Raw genomic sequence first — 22,737 nt, 5'->3', positions numbered from 1 at the left:
CCCTCACTGGGGCACAATCCCACAAACTGACCCTCACTGGGGCACAGTCCCACACACTGACCCTCACTGGGGCACAGTCCCACACACTGACCCTCACTGGAGTACAGTCCCACACACTGATCCTCACTGGGGCACAGTCCCGAATTAGTGACCCTCACCGGGGCATAGTCCCACACACTGACCCTCACTGGGGTACAGTCACACACACTGACCCTCACTGGGGCACAGTCCCACACACTGACCCTCACTGGGGCACACCACCCACACACTGTGCCACACTGGGGTAAACACCCACACACTTACCCTCACTGGGGCACACCACCCACACACTGCCCCACACTGGAGCACAGTCCCCGAATATCTGACCCTCACTGGGGCACAGTCCTGAATTATTGCCCCTCACTGGGGCACAGTCCCATACACCGACCCTCACTGGTGCACACCACCCACACACTGACCCTCACTGGCGCACAGTCGCACACACTGATCCTCATTGGGGTACACCACACACACACTGCCCATCACTGGGGCACACCACCCACACACTGCCCCACACTGGGGCATTGTCCCACACACTGACCCTCACTGGGGCACAGTCCCACACACTGCCCCACACTGGGGCACAGTCCCACACACTGCCCCACACTGGGGCACAGTCCCACACACTGACCCTCACTGGGGCACAGTCCCACACACACTGGGACACAGTCCCGAATTACTGCCCCTCACTGGGGCACAGTCCAGAATTATTGCCCCTCACTGGGCCACCGTCCCACACACTGCCCCTCATTGGGGCACAGTCCCGAATTACTGCCCCACACTGGGGCACAGTCCCGAATTACTGCCCCTCACTGGGGCACAGTCCCGAATTACTGCCCCACACTGGGGCACAGTCCCGAATAACTGACCCTCACTGCGGTACAGTCCCGAATTACTGCCCCACACTGGGGTACAGTCCCACACACACTGGGACACAGTCCCGAATTACTGCTCCACACTGGGGCACAGTCCCATACAAACTGGGGTACACTCCCGAATTACTGCCCCATACTGGGGCACCGTCCCACACACACTGGGGCACAGTCCCGAATTTCTGCCCCTCACTGGGGCACAGTCCTGACTTATTGCCCCTCACTGGGGCACAGTCCCACACACTGACCCTGACTGGGGCACAGTCCCGAATTATTGACCCTCACTGGGGCACAGTTCCACACACTGGGGCACAGTCCCGACTTATTGCCCCTCACTGGGGCACAGTCCCACACACTGACCCTCACTGTGCACAGTCCCGAATTACGTCCCCTCACTGGGGCACAGTCCCACACATTGACCCTCACTGGGGCACAGTCCCAAATTACTGAACCTCACTGGGGGCACAGACCCGAATTAGTGACCCTCACTGGGGTACAGTCCCACACACTGCCTCACACTGGGGCACAATCCCACAAACTGACCCACACTGGGGCACAGTCCCACACCCTGAACCTCACTGGGGCACAGTCCCGAATTATTGCCCCTCACTGGGGCACAGTCCCACACACTGACCCTCACTGGGGCACAGTTATGAATTACTGACCCTCACTGGGGCACAGTCCCGAATTAGTGACCCTCACGTGGGTACAGTCCCACACACTGACCCTCACTGGGGCACAGTCCCGAATTAGTGACCCTCACTGGGGCACAGTCCCACACACTGACCCTCACTGGGGCACAATCCCACAAACTGACCCACACTGGGGCACAGTCCCACACACTGACCCTCACTGGGGCACACCACCCACACACTGTGCCACACTGGGGTAAACACCCACACACTTACCCTCACTGGGGCACACCACCCACACACTGCCCCACACTGGGGCACAGTCCCGAATATCTGACCCTCACTGGGGCACAGTCCTGAATTACTGCCCCACACTGGGGCACAGTCCCGAATTACTGCCCCTCACTGGGGCACAGTCCCGAATTACTGCCCCACACTGGGGCACAGTCCCGAATAACTGACCCTCACTGGGGTACAGTCCCGAATTACTGCCCCACACTGGGGTACAGTCCCACACACACTGGGACACAGTCCCGAATTACTGCTCCACACTGGGGCACAGTCCCATACAAACGGGTACACTCCCGAATTACTGCCCCACACTGGGGCACCGTCCCACACACACTGGGGCACAGTCCCGAATTTCTGCCCCTCACTGGGGCACAGTCCTGACTTATTGCCCCTCACTGGGGCACAGTCCCACACACTGACCCTCACTGGGGCACAGTCCCGAATTATTGACCCTCACTGGGGCACAGTTCCACACACTGGGGCACAGTCCCGACTTATTGCCCCTCACTGGGGCACTGTCCCACACACTGACCCTCACTGTGCACAGTCCCGAATTACGTCCCCTCACTGGGGCACAGTCCCAAATTACTTAACCTCACTGGGGGCACAGACCCGAATTAGTGACCCTCACTGGGGTACAGTCCCACACACTCCCTCACACTGGGGCACAATCCCACAAACTGACCCACACTGGGGCACAGTCCCACACACTGAACCTCACTGGGGCACAGTCCCGAATTATTGCCCCTCACTGGGGCACAGTCCCACACACTGACCCTCACTGGGGCACAGTTATGAATTACTGACCCTCACTGGGGCACAGTCCCGAATTAGTGACCCTCACGGGGGTACAGTCCCACACACCGACCCTCACTGGGACACAGTCCCACACACTGACCCCCACTGGGGCACAGTCCCACACACTGACCCCCACTGGGGCACAGTCCCACACACTGACCCTCACTGGGGCACAGTCCCGAATTACTGGCCCTCACTGGGGCACAGTCCCGAATTACTACCCCACACTGGGGCACAGTCCCGAATAACTGACCCTCACTGGGGTACAGTCCCGAATTACTGCCCCACACTGGGGTACAGCCCCACACACACTGGGACACAGTCCCGAATTACTGCTCCACACTGGGGCACAGTCCCATACAAACTGGGGTACACTCCCGAATTACTGCCCCACACTGGGGCACCGTCCCACACACACTGGGGCACAGTCCCGAATTTCTGCCCCTCACTGGGGCACAGTCCTGACTTATTGCCCCTCACTGGGGCACAGTCCCACACACTGACCCTGACTGGGGCACAGTCCCGAATTATTGACCCTCACTGGGGCACAGTTCCACACACTGGGGCACAGTCCCGACTTATTGCCCCTCACTGGGGCACTGTCCCACACACTGACCCTCACTGTGCACAGTCCCGAATTACGTCCCCTCACTGGGGCACAGTCCCACACATTGACCCTCACTGGGGCACAGTCGCAAATTACTGAACCTCACTGGGGGCACAGACCCGAATTAGTGACCCTCACTGGGGTACAGTCCCACACACTACCTCACACTGGGGCACAATCCCACAACATGACCCACACTGGGGCACAGCCCCACACACTGAACCTCCATGGGGCACAGTCCCGAATTATTGCCCCTCACTGGGGCACAGTCCCACACACTGACCCTCACTGGGGCACAGTTATGAATTACTGACCCTCACTGGGGCACAGTCCCGAATTAGTGACCCTCACGGGGGTACGGTCCCACACACTGACCCTCACTGGGGCACAGTCCCACACACTGACCCTCACTGGAGCACCGTTCCACACACTGACCCTCACTGGGGCACAGTCCCAAACACTGCCCCTCACTGGGGCAAAGTCCCACACACTGACCCTCACTGGGGCACAGTCCCGAATTGGTGACCCTCACTGTGGCACAGTCCCACACACTGCCCCACACTGGGGCACAGTCCCACACACTGCCCCTCACTGGGACACAGTCCCACACACTGACCCTCACTGGGGCACAGTCCCACACACTGCCCCTCACTGGGGCACAGTCCCACACACTGACCCACACTGGGGCACAATCCCACAAACTGACCCACACTGGGGCACAGTCCCACACACTGTCCCTCACTGGGGAACACCACCCACACACTGTGCCACACTGGGGTAAACACCCACACACTTACCCTCACTGGGGCACACCACCCACACACTGACCCTGACTGGCGCACAGTCGCACACACTGATCCTCATTGGGGTACACCACCCACACACTGCCCCCCATTGGGGCATAGTCCCACACACTGACCCTCACTGGGGCACAGTCCCACACACTGCCCCAAACTGGGGCACAGTCCCACACACTGCCCCACACTGGGGCACAGTCCCACACACTGACACTCACTGGGGCACAGGCCCACACACTGCCCTTCACTCGTCTACAGTCCCGAATTACTGCCCCACACTGGGGCACCGTCCCACACACACTGGGGCACAGTCCCGAATTATTGCCCCTCACTGGGGCACAGTCCTGAATTATTGCCACTCACTGGGGCACAGTCCCACACACTGACCCTGACTGGGGCACAGTCCCACACACTGGGGCACAGTCCCGAATTATTGACCCTCACTGGGGCACAGTTCCACACACTGGGGCACAGTCCCGAATTACTGCCCCTCACTGGGGCACAGTCCCGAATTATTGCCCCCCACTGGGGTACAGTCCCACACACTGACCCTGACTGGGGGCACAGTCCCGAATTACGTCCCCTCACTGGGGCACAGTCCCACACACTGACCCTCACTGGGGCACAGTCCCGAATTACTGACCCTCACTGGGGCACAGTCCCACAAACTGACCCTCACTGGGGCAAAGTCCCACACACTGACCCTCACTGGGGCACAGTCCCGAATTACTGACCCTCACTGGGGCACAGTCCCGAATTAGTGACCCTCACTGGGACACAGTCCCACACACTGCCTCACACTGGGGCACAGTCCCACAAACCGACCCTCACTGGGGCACAGTCCCAAATTATTGCCCCACACTAGGGCACAGTCCCACACACTGACCCTCACTGGGGCACAGTCCCGAATTAGTGACCCTCACTGGGGCACAGTCCCACTCACTGACCCTCACTGGGGCACAGGCCCACACACTGCCCTTCACTCGTCTACAGTCCCAAATTAATGACCCTCACTGGGGCACAGTCCCACACACACTGGGGCACAGTCCCGAATTACTGCCCCTCACTGGGGCACAGTCCCGAATTACTGCCCCTCACTGGGGCACAGTCCCAAATTATTGCCCCCCACTGGGGTACAGTCCCACACACTGACCCTGACTGGGGCACAGTCCCAAATTACGTCCCCTCACTGGGGCACAGTCCCACACACTGACCCTCACTGGGGCACAGTCCCGAATTACTGACCCTCACTGGGGCACAGTCCCACAAACTGACCCTCACTGGGGCAAAGTCCCGAAATACTGTCCCACACTGGGACACAGTCCCACACACTGCCCCATACTGGGGCACAGTCCCACACACTGCCCCACACTGGGGCACAGTCCTGAATTACTGCCCCACACTGGGGCACAGTCCCGAATTACTGCCCCTCACTGGGGCACAGTCCCGAATTACTGCCCCACACTGGGGCACAGTCCCGAATTACTGACACTCACTGGGGTACAGTCCCGAATTACTGCCCCACACTGGGGTACAGTCCCACACACTGACCCACACTGGGGCACAGTCCCACACACTGCCCCTCACTGGGGCACAATCGCACAAACTGACCCTCACTGGGGCACAATCCCACACACTGCCCCTCAATGGGGCACAGTCCCAAATTATTGCCCCACATTAGGGCACAGACCCACACACTGACCCTCACTGGGGCACAGTCCCACACACTGACCCTCACTGGGGCACAGTCCCACACACTGTCCCACACTGGGGCATAGTCCCGAATTAGTGACCCTCACCGGGGCATAGTCCCACACACTGACCCTCACTGGGGCACAGTCCCACACACTGACCCACACTGGGGCACAGTCCCACACTCTGCCCCTCACTTGGACACAGTCCCACACACTGCCCCACACTGGGGCACAATCCCACAAACTGACCCTCACTGGGGCACAGTCCCACACACTGGAGCACAGTCCCACACACTGCCCCTCACTGGGGCACAGTCCCGAATTAATGCCCCTCACTGGGCCACCGTCCCACACACTGCCCCTCACTGGGGCACAGTCCCGAATTACTGCCCCACACTGGGGCACAGTCCCACACACACTGGGGCACAGTCCCGAATTACTGCCCCTCACTGGGGCATAGTCCCACACACTGACCCTCACTGGGGCACAGTCCCAAATTACTGAACCTCACTGGAGCACAGTCCCACACACTGACCCACACTGGGGCACAGTCCCACACACTGCCCCTCACTGGGACACAGTCCCGAATTATGTCCCCTCACTGGGGCACAGTCCCACACACTGCCCCTCACTGGGACACAGTCCCGAATTATGTCCCCTCACTGGGGCACAGTCCCACACACTGACCCTCACTGGGGCACAGTCCCGAATATCTGACCCTCACTGGGGCACAGCCCCGAATTATTGCCCCTCCCTGGGACACAGTCCCACACACTGACCCTCACTGGGGCATAGTCCCACACACTGCACCACACTGGGGCACAGTCCCGAATTACTGACCCTCACTGGCGCACAGTCCCAAATTAGTGACCGTCACTGGGGTACAGTCCCACACACTGGGGCACAGTTCCACACACTGACCCTCACTGGGGCACAGTCCCGAATTACTGACCCTCACTGGGACACAGTCCCACACACTGCCCCACACTGGGGCACAGTCCCACACACTGACCCTCACTGGGGCACAGTCCCACACACTGACCCTCATTGGGGTAAACACCCATACACTGACTCTCATTGGGGTACAGTCCCACACACTGACTCTCACTGGGGCACAGTCCCACATACTGCCCCACACTCGGGCACAGTCCCACACACTGCCCCACACTGGGGCACAGTCCCACATACTGCCCCACACTGGGGCACAGTCCCAAACACTGACCCTCACTGGGGCACAATCCCACACACTGCCCCTCACTGGGGCACAGTCCCACACACTGGGGCACACACACACACACTGCCCCTCACTGGGGCACAGTCCCACACACTGACCCACACTGGGGCACAGTCCCGAATTACTGCCACACACTGGGGCACAGTCCCGAATTAATGACCCTCACTGGGGCACAGTCCCACACACACTGGGGCACAGTCCCGAATTACTGCCACTCACGGGGCACAGTCCCACACACTGGGGCACACACACACACACTGCCCCTCACTGGGGCACAGTCCCACACACTGACCCACACTGGGGCACAGTCCCGAATTACTGCCACACACTGGGGCACAGTCCCGAATTAATGACCCTCACTGGGGCACAGTCCCACACACACTGGGGCACAGTCCCGAATTACTGCCCCTCACTGTGGCACAGTCTCACACACTGCCCCTCACTGTGGCACAGTCCCGAATTACTGCCCCTCACTGGGGCACAGTCCCGAATTAGTGCCCCTCACTGGGGTACAGTCCCACACACTGACCCTCACTGGGGCACAGTCCCACACACTGCCCCTCACTGGGGCACAGTCCCACACACACTGACTCTCACTGGGGTACAGTCCCACACACACTGACTCTTACTGGAGTACAGTCCCACACACACTGACTCTCACTGGGGTACACTCCCACACACACACTGACTCTCACTGGGGTACAGTCCCACACACACTGACTCTTACTGGAGTACAGTTCACACACTCTGACTCTCACTGGGATACAGTCTCACACACACTGACTCTCACTGGGGAACAGTCCCACACACACTGACTCTCACTGGGGTACAGTCCCACACACACTGACTCTTACTGGAGTACAGTCCCACACACACTGACTCTCACTGGGGTACACTCCCACACACACACTGACTCTCACTGGGGTACACTCCCAGACACACTGACTCTCACTGGGGTACACTCCCACACACACTGACTCTCACTGGGTACAGTCCCACAAACACTGACTCTCACTGGGGCACAGTCCCATAAACTGACCCTCACTGGGGTACAGTCCTACACACACTGACTCTCACCGGGGTACAGTCCCACACACACTGACTCTCACTGGGGTACACTCCCACACACACACTGACTCTCACTGGGGTACAGTCCCACACACACTGACTCTTACTGGAGTACAGTTCACACACTCTGACTCTCACTGGGATACAGTCTCACACACACTGACTCTCACTGGGGAACAGTCCCACACACACTGACTCTCACTGGGGTACAGTCCCACACACACTGACTCTTACTGGAGTACAGTCCCACACACACTGACTCTCACTGGGGTACACTCCCACACACACACTGACTCTCACTGGGGTACACTCCCAGACACACTGACTCTCACTGGGGTACACTCCCACACACACTGACTCTCACTGGGTACAGTCCCACAAACACTGACTCTCACTGGGGCACAGTCCCATAAACTGACCCTCACTGGGGTACAGTCCTACACACACTGACTCTCACCGGGGTACAGTCCCACACACACTGACTCTCACTGGGGTACACTCCCACACACAATGACTCTCACTGGGTATAGTCCCACAGACACTGACTCTCACTGGGGTACAGTCCCACACACACTGACTCTCACTGGGGTACAGTCCCACACACACTGACTCTCACCGGGGTACAGTCCCACACACACTGACTCTCACTGGGGTACAGTCCCATACACACTGACTCTCACTGGGGTACAGTCCCACAAACACTGACTCTCACTGGGGCACAGTCCCATAAACTGACCCTCACTGGGGTACAGTCCTACACACACTGACTCTCACCGGGGTACAGTCCCATACACACTGACTCTCACTGGGTATAGTCCCACAGACACTCACTCTCACTGGGGTACACTCCCACACACACTGACTCTCACTGGGGTACAGTCCCACACACACTGACTCTCACTGGGGTACAGTCCCACACACACTGACTCTCACCAGGGTACAGTCCCACACACACTGACTCTCACTGGGGTACACTCCCACACACACTGACTCTCACTGGGGTACAGTCTCACACACACTGACTCTCACTGGGTTACAGTCCCATACACACTGACTCTCACTGGGGTACAGTCCCACACACACTGACTCTCACTGGGGTACAGTCCCATACACACTGACTCTCACTGGGGTACAGTCCCACACACACTGACTCTCACTGGGGTACAGTCCCACACACACTGACTCTCACTAGGGTACAGTCCCACACACACTGACTCTCACTAGGGTACAGTCCCAAACACACTGACTCTCACTGGGTTACAGTCCCATACACACTGACTCTCACTGGGGTACTGTCCCACACACACTGACTCTCACTGGGGTACACTCCCACACACAATGACTCTCACTGGGGTACACTCCCACACACACTGACTCTCACTGGGGTACACTCCCACACACAATGACTCTCACTGGGGTACACTCCCACACACACTGACTCACTGGGGTACACTCCCACACACAATGACTCTCACTGGGGTACACTCCCACACACACTGACTCTCACTGGGTACACTCCCACACACAATGACTCTCACTGGGGTACACTCCCACACACACTGACTCTCACTGGGGTACACTCCCACACACACTGACTCTCACTGGGTACACTCCCACACACAATGACTCTCACTGGGGTACACTCCCACACACACTGACTCTCACTGGGGTACACTCCCACACACACTGGCTCTCACTGGGGTACACTCCCACACACACTGACTCTCACTGGGTACACTCCCACACACAATGACTCTCACTGGGGTACACTCCCACACACACTGACTCTCACTGGGTACACTCCCACACACACTGGCTCTCACTGTGGTACACTCCCACACACACTGACTCTCACTGGGGTACACTCCCACACACAATGACTCTCACTGGGGTACACTCCCACCCACTCTGACTCTCACTGGGGTACACTCCCACACACAATGACTCTCACTGGGGTACACTCCCACCCACTCTGACTCTCACTGGGGTACAGTCCCACCCACTCTGACTCTCACTGGGGTACAGTCCCACACACACTGACTCTCACTGGGGTACAGTCCCACACACACTGACTCTCACTGGGGTATGGCTCTCTTCCAGCTCTCTCTGGTTGCCATGGCACCCTATTCTATTCCCTCCGGGCATGCTCCCTTCAAGGTGCCCCACCCCCAGGATTTGTCCTTACCTTTGATGGCGAAGATTCCCTGACAGAATTCCTCAAAGCTGATCCGTCCCAGGTTCTGTGGGTCCAGGTACCTGGCCACTCTCTGCAGCTGCAAACAGAGACAATCATTTGTCTGAAACGTTGAGGATCATCCACACTGTCTTCCCCTGGTGATCACCTCCCCACATGAAACAGGCAGCAGCCATGCTCCTGAGCTCCATAGCAACGGCACGTCAGGCACTCATTGGCTGTCATCCTCCCAACTCTACAGATTCCTCAAAGTTCCTGCTGACTTGAACATTGCAGATGTTGACCCTTCACACCCTGAGGATTTCCCCCTTGTCAGAGTGAACCTGGTGGTCCCTGGACCAGCTCAGGTTAGGGTAGGGTTTGGCTGTTGTGGGGACTTGGGGGAGGGTCTTGAACAGACTGCCCTGGTTTCCACTTGAGTTCATATGGAAATGTGTCAGAACCTGGTGGGTCTTGGCAGAGGAAGCTGCTTCTCTTTCAGGGAGGGACAGTAACAAGGGGACCCTGTTCCAAAATAAGGGATGGCCCACTCATTCTGGCAGACAGGATAGTGTGAGTCTGTGAAACCAGCCCCCGCCCACAGGACAGTGCACACTCGGTCACTGAGTATTTCTAAGACAGAGGCTGATGGATTGTTCACTAATGAGCGAGACAGAGTTAGAGCGTCGAGGCCACAATGAGATCAGCCATGATTGGATTGGAGAAACGAGCAGCTCTGAGGAGCAGAGTGGCCTTCTCCTGCTCCTATTATGTGGAATGTTTAAACACCTGACTGAGCTTGGAGCTGCTTCCCTCCATCACCGATCCTCACTGCGCTCTACTCAATGGAGTTTGGACAGATGGGGGTCTCTCATTGAAACCCACAGAATACTGAGAGGCCTGGGGAGTGTGGACGTGGGGAAGATGTTTCCTCAAGTGAGAGAGACTAGGACCAAAGGGCACACCCTCAGGGTGAAGGGTCAACCCTTTAATATGGAGATGGGGAGGGATTTCTTCAGCCAGAGGGTGGGGAGTCTGTGGAGCTCATTGTCACAGAGGACCATGGAGACCAAGTCATGATTCAAAACAGAGATAGGGAGGTTCTTCATTAAGAGGATCAAGGGTTACGGGGAGAAGGCAGGAGAATGGGATTGAGAAACATATCAGCCATGATCGAATGGTGGAGCTGACGAGACCTGTGTGTCCTAATAGACGGGTCACTGAAGGTCAGCAGGCAGTGAAGAAAACAGATGGTACATTGGTCTTTACAGGATACAGGAGAGGATTCAGGTCCAGGAGCAGGAATGGCTTGTTGCAATTATACAGGACCGTGGTGAGACCACATCTGGAATCTTGTGTGCGATTCAGGTATCCTTCACTGAGGAAGGGTGTCCTGGTGATGGAGGGACTATAGTGAACGTTTCCTGAACTGATCCCTATGAGGAGAGACTGGAACAGTTCGGATTATACTGACTGAGGTTTAGAAGAATGGGAAGGGATCTAATTGAATCCTGTAAAATTCTGACCGAGCTCGACAGGGTAGAAGCAGGAAGGATGTTCCTTATCTTGGGGGGAATCGAGAGTGAGGCACACAGAGTAAGGATTTAGGGTAAACCATTTAGATTAGATTAGATTCCCTACAGTGTGGAAACAGGCCCTTCGGCCCAACAAGTCCACACTGACCCGCTGAAGCGCAACCAACCCCTACATTTACCCTTCACCTAACACTACGGACAATTTAGCATGGCCAAGTCATCTAACCTGCACCTCTTCAGACTGTGGGAGGAAACCGGAACACCCAGAGGAAACCAACGCAGACACGGGGAGAATGTGCAAACTCTACACAGTCAGTTGCCCGAGGCTGGCATTGAACCTGGGTCTCTGGCGCTGTGAGGCAGCAGTGCTAACCACTGTGCCACCGAGCCGCCCACACACAGGCACAGGATGAGATGTTGAGAGAACGGCGAGCCGATGGAATTCGCTACCACAGGCTCAACGGCCTGAATGGGTTACTGCTGGTATCTTCTGTGTTTGTGTGTCTGAGCAGAGCAGTCTGTGTTGGAGCTGGCAATATCTCAGTGGGACACTGCCTGGAATAAGATGGAGCAGTGTTACTGCTGATGCACAGAACACCGTAACAGTGTGAGAAGATCGCAGCCCTTAGTGACAGCTCTTGCTTACATCAGTGATGTAAATGTGTTGAAGTGTTGTTGGGCTCACTAATCTGTGAGGATTGAACAGCAAGCACCTGTAATACAGCACAGAAACAGGCCCTTCGGCCCAACTCATCCATGCTGACCAGGTATCCCAAACTCATCTAGTCCCATTCACCTGCATTTGGCCCATATCCCTCCAAACCCTTCCTATTCATATACCCATCCAAATGCCTCTTAAATATTGTAATTGTACCAGCCTCCACCACATCCTCTGGCAGCTCATTCCATACACGTACCACCCTCTGTGTGAAAATGTTGTTGCTCAGATCCCTTTTAAATCTTTCTGTTATCACCTTAAATCTATGTCCTCCAGTTTTAGACTCCATTACCCCAGGGAAAATATCTTAGCTATTCACCCTTTCCACACCCCTCGTGCTTTTATAAACCTCTATAAGATCAGTCCTCAGCTTCCAAGTTCCAGTGAAATCGGCCCTGGCCTGTCCAGCCTCTCGCTGTAGCCCAAACCGTCCAGTCTTGATAACATCCTGGTAAATCTATTTTGCATGCTTTCCATTTTAGTAACTTCCTTCCAATAGCAGGATGAGCACAAAGCGTTTCTAAGCACAGTATGTCTGTTTCTAAGGCTAACCTGTCTTTTCATCATGCAGTCATAGAATCACAGAGTCATAGAGATGTACAGCATAGAAACAGACCCTTCGGTCCAACCTGTCCATGCCGACCAGATATCCCAACCCAATCTAGTTCCACCTGCCAACACCCGGCCCATATCCCTCCAAACCCTTCCTATTCATATACCCATTCAAATGCCGCTTAAATGTTGTAATTGTACCAGCCTCCACCACGTCCTCTGGCAGCTCATTCCATACACGTATCACCCGTAGGTCTCTTTTATATCTTTCCCCTCTCACCCTAAACCTATGCCCTCTAGTTCTGGACTCCCCAACCCCAGGGAAAAGACTTTGTCTATTTATCCTATCCATGCCCCTCATGGTTTTATAAACCTTTATAAGGTCACCCCTCAGCCTCTGACGCTCCAGGGAAAACAGCCCCAGCCTGTGCAGCCTCTCCCTATAGCTCAATCCTCCAACCCTGGCAACATCCTTGTAAATCTTTTCTGAACCCTTTCAAGTTTCACAACATCTTTCCGATAGGAAGGAGACCAGAATTGCACACAATATTCCAATAGTGGCCTAACCAATGTCCTGTACAGCTGCAACATGACCTCCCAACTCCTGTACTCAATACTCTGACCAATAAAGAAAAGCATACCAAACACCTTCTTCACTATCCTATCTACCTGCGACTCCACTTTCAAGGAGCTATGAACCTGGATTCCAAGGTCTCTGTTCAGCAACACTCCCTAGGACCTTACCATTAAGTGTATAAATCCTGCTAAGGTTTGCTTTCCCAAAATGCAACAACTCGCATTTATCTGAATTAAACTCCAGCCCATTGGCCCATCTGGTCCAGATCCTGTTGTAATCTGAGGTAACCCTCTTCGCTGTCCACTATACCTCCAATTTTGGGGTCATCTGCAAACTTACCAACTCTACCTCTTATGCTCGCATCCAAATCATTTATGTAAATGACAAAAAGTAGAGGACCCAGCACCGATCGCTTGTGGCACTCCACTGGTCATAGGCCTCCAGTCTGAAAAACAACCCTCCACCACCACCCTCTGTCTTCTATCTTTGAGCCAGTTCTGTATCCAAATGGCTAGTTCTCCCTGTATTCCATGAGATCTAACCTTGCCAATCAGTCTCCCATGGGGAACCTTGTCGAACGCCTTACTGAAGTCCATATAGATCACATCTACTGCTCTGCCCTCATCAATCCTCTTTGTTACTTCTTCAAAAAACTCAATGAAGTTTGTGAGACATGATTTCCCACACACAAAGCCATGAGGACTATCCCTAATCAGTCCTTGCCTTTCCAAATACATGTACATTCTGTCCCTCAGGATTCCCTCCAACAACTTGCCCATCACCGAGGTCAGGCTCACCAGTCTATAGTTCCCTGGCTTGTCCTTACCATCCTCCTTAAACAGTGGCACCACGTTTGCCAAACGCCAGTCTTCTGGCACCTCACCTGTGACTATCGATGATACAAATATCTCAGCAAGAGACCCAACAATCACTTCTTTAGCTTCCCACAGAGTTCTCGGGTACACCTGATCAGGTCCTGGGGATTTATCCACCTTTATGTGTTTCAAGACATCCAGCACTTCCTCCTCTGTAACATGGTCATTTTGCAAGATGTCACCATCTATTTCCCTACAGTCTATATCTTCCATATCCTTTTCCACAGTAAATACTGATGCAAAATACTCATTTAGTATCTACCCCATTTTCTGCGGCTCCACACAAGAGCTCTCTTGCTGATTGTTGAGGGCCCTATTCTCTCCCTAGTTACCTTTTTGTCCTTAATATATTTGTAAAAACCCTTTGGATTCTCCTTAATTGTATTTGCCAAAGCTATCTCATGTTCCCTTTTTGCCCTCCTGATTTCCCTCTTAAGTATATTCCTACTTCCTTTATACTCTGCTAAGGATTCACTCGATCTATCCTGTCTATACCTGACATATGCTTCCTTCTTTTTGTTAACCAAACCCTCAATTTCTTTAGTCATCCAGCATTCCCTATACCTACCAGCCTTCCCTTTCACCCTGACAGGAATATACTTTCTCTGGATTCTTGTTATCTCATTTCTGAAGGCTTCCCATTTTCCAGCCGTCCCTTTACCTGTGAACATCTCCCTCAGCACAGCTGTAATGCTATCCCTTATCAAAAATGCCACTCCCCCTCTCTTGCTTTCTTTTCCATCCTTCCTGGAACATTAAGCTGCCAGTCCTGCCCATCCCTGAGCCATGTTTCTGTAATTGCTATGATATCCCAGTCCCATGTTCCTAACCATACCCTGAGTTCATCTGCCTTCCCTGTTAGGCCCCCTGCATTGAAATAAATGCAGTTTAATTTATCATTCCTACCTTGTCTCTGCCTGCCCTGACTGTTTGATTCATTTCTGTTCTCAACTGTACCAATCTCAGATTGATCTCTTTCCTCACTATCTCCCTCGGTCCCACCCCCCCCACCTTACTAGTTTAAATCCTCCTGAGCACCTCCAGCAAATCTCCCTGCCAATATATTAGTCCCCTTCCAATTCAGGTGCAATTGGTTTTAAGTCCTGAAGGAAATCGCTCCAATCTGTAGGGAATCCCATGAAAGTTGGAATTGTTTGCATTGACTAGTGCCTCTGGAAGTGAAGCAAGTTGGCCTTTCCCCTCATGGCTGTAATCCATCATTCAAGGATTTCATCAAGGCTGGGATTCATTATTGAAATAGTTATCAAACTGAAAATGACCATTCTTTTACATTTCTAGTTTGTCCCTTAACTGCCTCTGTCTGTCAGTCTGTGATTGGAGGTTAGTGATTAAAAAAGATAGGGTTCCAATTGTAGATATTAAAGTTCGTGTATATTCTGCTAAAGTTAGAGTGAAATTAATTTTTGTTTAAGTTATAAGCTTCATGTCTAAGACCTGTTATTTGTAATGTCTGGTTCGGAACAATTGGGCAGTTTTGGAGGGTCATTGAATATTTTAATTTCATTGTGTTGTAATTCTAATGATAATGAGGCTGATTTGATTTGGCTTTTTAAAATTGACTCCATGAGATATTGGTGTTGCTGGCTGTGTTTGACAAGGTGGGGGGGAGCTGCCTTACTGAACCGCTGCAGTCCCTGTGTTGTGGACAAACCCACAATGCCCTGAGGGAGGGAACTCCAGGATTTTGACCCAGCGGTATTGAAGGAACGGGGATATATTTCCAAAGTGAGTGGTGAGTGGCTTAGAGGGGAACTTGCAAGGGCTGGGGTTCCCATGTATTGGCAGCCCCTGCCTTTCTAGATAGAAGTGATCGTGGGTGTGGAAGGTGCTGCCTGAGGATCTTTGGTGAATTTCTGCAGTGTATCTTGTAGATTGTACCCACTGTTGCTGCTGAGCATCGGTGATGGAGGGAGGGGATGTCTGGGTTTGGTGCCAATCAAGCAGAGGCTGCTTTGTCCTGGATGGTGTCAAGCTTCTTGAGTGTTGTTGGAGCTGCCCCATCGCTGGCAAGTGGGGAGTATTCCATCCCACTCCTGACTTGTGCCTTGTAGATGGACAGGCTTTAGGGAGTCAGGAGGGGAGTTACTCACCACAGTATTCCCAGCCTCTGACCTGCTCTTGTAGCTGCTGTGTTTATGTGAAGAGTCCATTTCAGTTTCTGGTCAATGGTAGCCCCCAGGATGTTGATAGTGGGGGGGTTCAGTGATGGTAACCCCATTGAATGTCATGGGACAGTGATCAGAAAAGAACATAAAAACCAGGAGCAGGAGTAGGCCGTCTGGCCCCTCGAGCTTGCTCCACCATTCAATAAAACCATGGCTGATCTTTTTGTGGGCTCAGCTCCACTTACCTGCCACTCACCATAACTTTTAATTCCTTTACTGCTCAAAAATCCTTTACTGCCGTGGGGTGGCACAGTGGCTCAGTGGTTAGTACTGTTGCCTCACACTGCCAGGGAGCTGGGTTCAATGCCCATCTCAGGTGACTGGGTGGAGTTTGCACATTCTCCCTGTGTCTGTGTGGGTTTCCTTCTACAGTCACAAAGATATGCAGGCCAGGTGAATTGGTTAAGCTAAATTTCCCATAGTGTTCAGTGCATTAGTCAGAGGGAAATAGGTCTGGGTGGGTTACTCTTCAGAGGGTCGGTGTGGACTTGTTGGGCCAAATGGCCTGTTTCCACACTGTAGGGAATCTAATTGGAGCACAGAATTCCACAAATTCACCACCCTTTGGGTGAAGAAATTCCTCCTCAACTCCGTTCCAAATCTGCTTCCACTTATTTTGGGACTATACCCATTCGTTCTAGTTTCACCTGCCAGTGGAAACAACCAGCCTGCTTCCATCTTATCCACTGCTGTTATAAATTTATAGGTTTCTGTAAGATCCCCCTCATTCTTTGAAATTCCAGTGAGTACAGTCCCAGTCTACTCAGTCTCTCCTCATAAGACAACTTTCTCAACTCCAGAATCAACCTAGTGAACCTCCTTTGCACCCCACTGGCACCAGTATATCCTTTCTCAAGTAAGGAGACCAAAACTGTACACACTGTATTCCATGTGTGGCCTCACCAGCACTCTATACAGCTGCAGCATCACCTCCCTCTTCTTAAACTCCATCCTCCAGCAATGAAGGACAATATTCCATGGACCTTCTTAATTACCTGCTGCACCTGCAAACCGACCTTCTGTGATTCATGCACAAGAACACACAGGTGCCTCTGTACAACAGCACGCTGCAATTTTTCATCATTTAAATAATAGGCCATTTTGCTGTTATTCCAATAAAATGGATGACCTCACATTTGCCAACATTGTACTCCATGTGCCAGACCCTGGCCCACTCACTTAACCTGTCTATATCCCTCTGCAGAGTGCTCTCTGCACACTTTGCTCAACCACTCATTTTAGTAACATCTGCTAACTTTGACACACTACACTTGGTCCCCAACTCTAAATCATCTATCTAAATTGTAAACAATTGCAGTCCCAACACTGATCCCTGAGGCACACCACAAACTACTGATCACCAACCAGAAAAATTCCCATTTAGCCCCACTCTGCTTCCTGTTAGTTAACCAATCCTCTATCCCTGCTAATACATTACTCATAATGCCTCACAGCTTTACCTTATACAGCAGCATCTTTTCTAACACCTTTTGGAAATCTCGGTACATGACATCCATTGGGTACCCATTGTCCACCTTACTCATAATATCTTCATAGAATTCCAGTAAATTATTTAAATATGACCTGCCCTTCATGAACCCATGTTGTGTCAGCCCGATGAGACAATTTCTCTCCAGATGACTTGCCATCTATTCCTTAATAATGATTCAAGCATTTTCCCCTCGACAGAGGTTAAGCTAATGTGCCTGTAGTTACCTCCTTTTGCTACCTCTTTTTTAAACTGTGGTGCCACATTTGCTGTTTTCCAATCTGCTGGAACTGCCCCAGAGTGCCAGCAAATTTTGGAAAATTACCACAAGTGCATTTCCTATTTCTCCCACCAACTCTTTGAGCACCCTGGGATGCATTCCATCAGGGTCGGAAACTTGTCCACCCTTAGCTTCATTAGTTTGCCCAACGCCACCTCCTTCGTGGTGATTGTTTCTAGGTCCTCACCTGCATAGCCTCCTTGTCATTGATTATTTATGTCTTCCATTGTGAAGACCAACACAAAATACCTGTTCAATGCTTTGGCCATTTCCTCATTCCCCAATATTAAATCCCCATCTCATTCTCTGAAGGATTCATGTTTACATTGACCACTCTTTCTTGTTTTATATATTTGCAGAAACTGTTGCGATCTGCCTTTATATTCTGAGCTAGGTTACTCTCAAATCCCTCTTACCTTCCCATATGATGTTATTCATGGTGACCTTTGAAGATTTCCCCAATCTCCTAGTTTCCCACTATTCTTCGCCACTTTGTATGCACTAGCTTTCAATTTAATATCACCTGAAATGTCCTTACATATCCAGAGCTGATTATCCATTTTCCTATAGTCCTTCCTTCTCACTAGGACACTCTTTTACATTTCTGATGAAGGGCTTTTGCCCGAAATGTCGATTCTCCTGCTCCTCGGATGCTGCCTGACCTGCTGCGCTTTTCCAGCAACACACTCTCGACTCTGATCTCCAGCATCTGCAGCCCTCACTTTCTCCCATACTTTTGCTGAGCACTGTGAAAAATCACTTTGAAAGTCTTCCACTATTCCTCAATTGTCCCACTACAATGTAGGAGTTGGGAGGTCATGTTGCAGCTGTACAGGACATTGGTTAGGCCACTGTTGGAATATTGTGTGCAATTCTGATCTCCTTCCTATCGGAAAGATGTGAAACTTGAAAGGGTTCAGAAAAGATTTACAAGGATGTTGCCAGGGTTGGAGGATTTGAGCTACAGGGAGAGGCTGAACAGGCTGGGACTGTTTTCCCTGGAGCATCAGAGGCTGAGGGGTGACCTTATAGACGTTTACAAAATTATGAGGGGCATGGATAGGATAAATAGACAAAGTCTTTTCCCTGGGGTCGGGGAGTCCAGAACTAGAGGGCATAGGTTTAGGGTGAGAGGGGGAGGATTTAAAAGGGACCTAAGGGGCAACATTTTCATGCAGAGGGTGGTACGTGTATGGAATGAGCTGTCAGAGGATGTGGTGGAGGCTGGTACAATTACAACATTTAAAAGCATCTGGATGGGTATATGAATAGGAAGGGTTTGGAGGGATATGGGCCAATTGGGGCTAATTAATTTAGGATATCTAGTCGGTATGGACAAGTTACATTGAAGGTTCTGGATTAGTGGTGCTGGAAGAGCACAGCAGTTCAGGCAGCATCCAAGGAACTTCGAAATCGACGTTTTGGGCAAAAGTTCCTGATGAAGGGCTTTTGCCTGAAACGTTGATTTCGAAGCTCCTTGGATGCTGCCTGAACTGCTGTGCTCTTCCAGCACCACTAATCCAGTATCTGGTTTCCAGCATCTGCAGTCATTGTTTTTACCTAAGTTACATTGAAGCGTTTCTGTTTGTCATTTTTATAAATGACCTGGAGGAAGGGTTAGAAGGTTGGGTGAGCAAGTTTGCGGATGATACAAAAGTCGGAGGAGTTGTTGACAGTGAGGAAGGATGTGGCAGGTTACAGCGGGATATAGATAAGCTGCAGAGCTGGGCAGAAAGATGGCAAATGGAGTTCAATGTGGGTAAGTGTGAGGTGATTCACTTTGGTAAGAGTAACAAAAAGATGGGGTACTGGGCTAATGGTCAGATACTTGGTAGTGTGGATGAGCAGAGGGATCTTGGTGTCCATGTACACAGATCTCTGAAAGTTGCCACCCAGGTAAATAGTGCGGTGAAGAAGGCATATGGCGTACTGGCTTTTATTGGTAGAGGAATTGAGTTCCGGAGTCCTGAGGTCATGCTGCAGTTGTATAAGACTCTGGTGCGGCCGCAACTGGAATATTGTGTGCAGTTTTGGTCGCCATACTATAGGAAGGATGTGGAGGCACTGGAACGGGTGCAGAGGAAGTTTACCAGGATGTTGCCTGGTATGGTAGGAAGATCCTATGAGGAAAGGCTGAGGCACTTGGGGCTGTTTCCATTGGAGAAAAGAAGGTTTAGGGGTGACTTGATAGAGGTGTACAAGATGATTAGGGGTTTAGATAGGGTTGACAGTGAGAACCTTTTTCCACGTATGGAGTCAGCTATTACGAGGGGGCATAGCTTTAAATTAAGGGGTGGTAGGTATAGGACAGATGTTAGGGGTAGATTCTTTACTCAGCGAGTCGTGAGTTCATCGACTGCCCTGCCAGTAGCAGTGGTGGACTCTCCCTCTTTATGGGTATTTAAACGGGCATTGGATAGGCATATGGAGGATAGTGGGCTAGTGTAGGTTAGGTGGGCTTGGATCGGTGCAACATCGAGGGCCAAAGGGCCTGTATTGCGCTGTAATGTTCTATGTTCTATGTTCTATGTCTGTTTCCATGCTGTCCATCTCTATAACTCTGTGCTCCTCCTTAGCCAAACTTAGTCTACCTTAGCCAACTCCTCCCTCATCCCACTGTAGTCTCCTTTGTTGAAGTACAAGACATTGGGATTAGATTTTACCTTCTTACCCTCCATTTGTATTTTCAATTCAACCTCAGACAGTGATCGCCCTTCCGAAAGGATCCCTAACTGTGAGGACAGGAATAGTTATTCCTGTCTCATTACACAGGACCAGATCGAGGATAGCTGGCTCCCTTGTAGTCTCCATTACGTATTGTTTGAGGAAACTATCACAGATATGTTCTACTAACTCCTCCTCAATGCTACATTGACCAACCTGGTTTGACCAGTCAATATGCAGATTAACTCGCCCGTGATAATTGCTGTTCCGGTTTTATTGGCATCAGTTATTTTTTTGTTTCCTTCCCGCCCTGATGTGGTGTTGTTATCTGGTGGCCTCTGAATTACCCTGATCAGGGACTTCTTCCCCTTACTATTTCTAATTTCCACCCACACTGATTCAACCTTTTTCTCCGTAGAACCGAGATCATCTCTCAGCACTGCCCTGATGCCATCCTTGAATATCAGAGCTACACCACCTTCCTACCTTCCTGTCTGTCCTTCCGAATAGTCTGATACCCCTGGATAGTTCACTCCCAATCGTGCCCACCCTGCAATAATGTCTCTGTGATAGTGACTAAATCATACCCACTCGTGATGATTTGTGCTGTTTGGAATGCTATGAGAATTCAGGTAAAGTGTCTTTATGTGATTTTTTATTCCTTCTTTTTGAATCCTAACACCTCCACAAGAAGAATCTTTAGTTTTTACACATTCTCACTTTTTTCTGTCATTACCCGGTTTGCATTCGCCTTAGTGCTACACTGCTCAGCTCCTTCTTGCTTTTTATTTATGACCTTGATTCTCTTTTTACTTAAACCCTCACCCACTCTAGCTAACTCAGAGCCTCCCATTAGGTTCCCATCCCCCTGCCCCCAGGTAGATTCTCTCTTGTTGGAAATGGTCATAGCCTGGCATTTGTGTGGTATGGGTGTTTCCCCTTGTCAGCCCAAGCCTGGATATTGTCCAGATCTTATTGCATTTGAACATGGACTGCTTCAGTATCTGAGGAGTTGTGAATGGTGCTGAACATTGTGCAATGATCAGTGAACATCCCCACTTCTGACCTTCTGACGGAGGGAAGGTCATTGATGAAGCAGCTGAAGATGGTTGGGCCGAGGACATTATCCTGAGGAACTCCTGCAGAGATGTCCTGGCGCTGAGATGACTGACCCTCCAACAATCACAACCAGCTTCCTTTGTGCCAGGTATGACTCTAACTAGCAGAGAGTTTGCCCGTGATACCCATTGATTCCAGTTTTGCCAGGGCCCCTTGGTGCCACAATCATTTCAATGCCACCAGTGATGTCACCTCCCATCACTACCGGAATTCAACTCTTTTCCTGTATTTGAACTCAGGTTGTAAAACCATAAGACCATAAGACTAGTGTCTTTAGCAACATTTTAGCAAAACCTCCTCACTGTCATTCTCCATTCCTTTTGAAAGAAAGGACAATATTCCATTTAGGAGGAGAAAGTGAGGACTGCAGATGCTGGAGATCAGTTCTGAAAATGTCTTGCTGGAAAAGCGCAGCAGGTCAGGCAGCATCCAAGGAGCAGGAGAATCGACGTTTCGGGCATCAGCCCTTCTTCAGGAAGAAGGGTTTATGCCCAAAACGTTGATTCTCCTGCTCCTTGGATGCTGCCTGACCTGCTG

At 51.8% G+C, this 22,737-nt stretch overlaps 1 protein-coding gene across 1 annotated transcript in view; it reads right to left on the bottom strand.

The window, feature by feature from the left end:
• LOC140464203 (rab11 family-interacting protein 4A-like) overlaps window positions 1-22,737 on the bottom strand; it is a 207,746-nt gene that overhangs the window by 180,499 nt on the left and 4,510 nt on the right. The window contains exon 2 of the mRNA XM_072559054.1: window positions 10,218-10,305. Coding sequence (XP_072415155.1) covers window positions 10,218-10,305 — 88 coding nt within the window. The remainder of the gene's footprint in view (window positions 1-10,217; window positions 10,306-22,737) is intronic.

This window comes from Chiloscyllium punctatum, chromosome 39 (genome assembly GCF_047496795.1).
Source record: "Chiloscyllium punctatum isolate Juve2018m chromosome 39, sChiPun1.3, whole genome shotgun sequence".
Taxonomy (NCBI): Eukaryota; Metazoa; Chordata; class Chondrichthyes; order Orectolobiformes; family Hemiscylliidae; genus Chiloscyllium; species Chiloscyllium punctatum.
Note: the sequence above shows the minus strand (reverse complement) of the source record. Positions and strands in the feature narration are given on the sequence as shown.